The following is a 3,058-nucleotide window of genomic DNA, read 5'->3' as shown; positions in this document are numbered from 1 at the left end:
GATGAGGGGAATTGTAGAGGCCATCCCGCTAGTGCTAAAGGTGAAACCACTATGGAATAAGGGGTGGCGAAACCACCCCAATGGTCAATTTGGGGGTGGTTTCCATTACGCCTAATTGGGTATTAGGGTGGCTCCAATACTCCATCCGACCCGACTTTTTTTTTTTATGAAAAAAAAAAAAATTTTAATTTTTTTTTTAAAATAAAAAATTTAATTAGGTGGCCACGTTATCATTGATTACGTGGCCATTTATGCCAGGTATCGAATTTTAATTGGTCCACGTGTCAATGACGTGGACTTCTGTGAAGTCAACTAACGGTCAATGGATGGAATGACTAATTTGGTTTTTATCAAAATTACAGGTACCTCATGTGATACAAATCAAAACTTAGGGGGAAAAAAAATAAAGTGTCCAAAACAATAGGTAGGTTTTTAGCATTTAACTCAAAAATTAATAAAAACTCATTAAAAATTAAATATTATAAAAAAAGTAATAATTAAAAATATTAAAAAACAAAAACAAAATAAAAAAAAAAAAAAAAAAATGGGGTGGCCGGGCCAAGGGGGTGGCTGGAGCCACCTCCCATGGCCGGTGTGAGGGTGGATGAGCCACCCCCATGGCCTTTGGGGTGGTCCAGCCTCCCCCATGGAACCCAGATCTTCTTTTGATGTTCTCTTAATCATAGGTGGATGTTATTTTCTAAAAAGACAAAAAAAAAAAAAAAAAAAAAACTGGTTCTTATTTCTCTCACCTAATTTTTAGAAAATAATATACATATATGACAGAGAGAACACCTAAGATTTTCGTAATCTAATACTCCATGCCTGCACACTGGAGTAAACATGACCCTAGCTCATATTTATTGACGACTTTGTTTTCTCTGTTTTATTTTTTGTTTTTAGACTAAAGACATTAACAAATAACCAAAAAGAACTCTTCAAAATGTAAAAATTGCTTTGACTTTTATGTCACATAAGAAAACAACCAAAAACAAAAATGGCATTAAAAACACTTAAAAGTCTTCAACGAACATATCTTAAATTTGGCTTTAACCTCCATGTATTATATAGACTTACATTATTTCCACACAAAGAGAAGAAAGCGAATTAATGCATGTGTTTTTCTAGTTTCTTCTACGCACATAAAGAAATATTAAATGAGATAATGGTCGTCGATGCTGTACAATTCATATGGGCATTGCTTAAGTTTTGAATAAGTTTTCCACTCCAATTGGTAAAGGGCACTTTCCACGAGAGCTTCAGATTGAAAAGCCATGGTCCATGTGATTGGTAAAGTGAAGTGACCTTGGCCAATCACAATCCAAACATTCTGTTCATCCCCTTGGTGACCAAGTTTTTAGTCAACACTTCTTCTCTTTCGATCGTTGCTTTGGTCAAGAAGTGGACATCTCAATTTCATCACTCTCTTAGTTTAGAATTCAGTTTCATCTCAATTTCGTCAATCACATGAGAGACCGTGACTTGTAGGAATATAGTAAAAGAAATTCAGATTTGGAAAACGGGAATGACAAGTAACAACGTTGTGATTCCCTCAACTTATTTCCTAAGTTTAAGGAAGCTTGAGCATGCTCTTGTCTGTAGATCGACTGTATATATATATGAGCACTTGCGTCTTCCACAGCAGCAGTGCTTTCCTTTCAGCTTACAATCATTTTTTCTGTGCTGTTGTTGTTGTACCAAAGCCAAGTTCTTCTTACATAGCATTGATAGCATGGATATCAAAGCGTTACACTTTGGATATCTGATTTCAAAAGAAACATTTTCTGTGCTCTGGAAACAGGAAGATGTTTCAGTCAGATTTGATTTGAGAAAGAGAAAGTGGTTCTTCTTTCTTTCTCATCTCTCTGAAGCATACAAGCTTGAAATGTCCTACGACAGCATTTGGCAGATTAAGCTCCATCGACCACGTGGCCAAACTTCAAAGTTTCTTCTCATTCAGGTTAATTTGCTGCCTCTACGCTTTCTGTAGTTCAAATCATTTCCTGATTTCATGGTTGTGTGGGTACGTATATTCATTTCTATAGCTTGTTGGTTTACCAATTTCATTACATCCTTGAATGATCTAATGAAATAATGCTGTTGGGAAAGGGTCCCATCTTCTTTTGAATTGGTAGAAATTGCTCTGATTTATGTGCCAGTCAATTTTTTTTATCAATTTTTCTTAACAAATTCGAATTTTTATGGCCAGTTACATGGTGCTCCTAAGATTCATAAGAAAGATGTCTCTTGTGCTCATGGACGTTATCGGTGGCTCCGAGTAGTTGATTTCACTCCTTCACGTAGCATTGGCCAATCTTCTGCTCTATGTTTGGAGCTTCCACATGACGGTCGGATTCCAAAATTTATGCTCTATGAAGAAAATGAAGGCCAATTTGTTCTGCATGAAGGGTCTAATTTCTCCTGCAATTCAGGTCTTGTCCCCATTGTGATTCCACCTCCAGGCTTCGACTTGCCATATAAAATCTTGTTCAAGATCAACTCCTTAGTTCAGCATGGGTGTCTTCCTGGGCCAGCAATAGATAACAATTTTTGTCGGTTGGTCGATCCTAAGAGAGTAAAACTTGAGTATATAGAACGTGCCTTGGAAAAACTATTTCATTTAAAAGACTGCTGCTATGAGCCTGTAAGGTGGCTTAGTGAGCAGTATAAAAGATACGCCACGGATAGGCGACTTCCAACACATCCTACTATATCTTTAGATGACGGGATGGTATATGTACACAGGGTTCAAATAACTCCATCTAAAGTATATTTCTGTGATCCAGAGGTGAGTCTCTCCAATCGCATCTTGCGCAATTATCCTGAAGATATTGATAATTTTCTTCGCATTTCTTTTGTTGATGAGGACTTGGATGAACTGCACTCGACAGTTTTATCTCCTCCACCATCTTCTGCGAATGAGGAGGACAAGCGAACTAGCATTTATGAGAGGATGTTGTCCACTCTAAGAAACGGAATAGTTATTGGTGATAAGAAGTTTGAGTTTCTTGCCTATTCAAACAGTCAATTACACGAAAATTCTCTTTGGATGTTTGCT

The 3,058-nt window shown here is 37.0% G+C and overlaps 1 protein-coding gene across 1 annotated transcript in view; it reads left to right on the top strand.

Annotated features, from left to right (window-relative positions):
• The first annotated feature begins 1,732 nt into the window (after positions 1-1,732).
• LOC132178148 (RNA-dependent RNA polymerase 1-like) overlaps positions 1,733-3,058 on the top strand; it is a 2,259-nt gene continuing 933 nt past the window's right edge. Inside the window, exons 1-2 of the mRNA XM_059590601.1 lie at positions 1,733-1,960; positions 2,210-3,051. Of these exons, the coding sequence (XP_059446584.1) occupies positions 1,733-1,960; positions 2,210-3,051 (1,070 nt within the window). The remainder of the gene's footprint in view (positions 1,961-2,209; positions 3,052-3,058) is intronic.

This window comes from Corylus avellana, chromosome ca4 (genome assembly GCF_901000735.1).
Source record: "Corylus avellana chromosome ca4, CavTom2PMs-1.0".
In the NCBI taxonomy this organism is placed as follows: domain Eukaryota; kingdom Viridiplantae; phylum Streptophyta; class Magnoliopsida; order Fagales; family Betulaceae; genus Corylus; species Corylus avellana.
The sequence above is the reverse complement of the archived record's forward strand: the minus strand, read 5'-3'. Positions and strand labels throughout refer to the sequence as shown.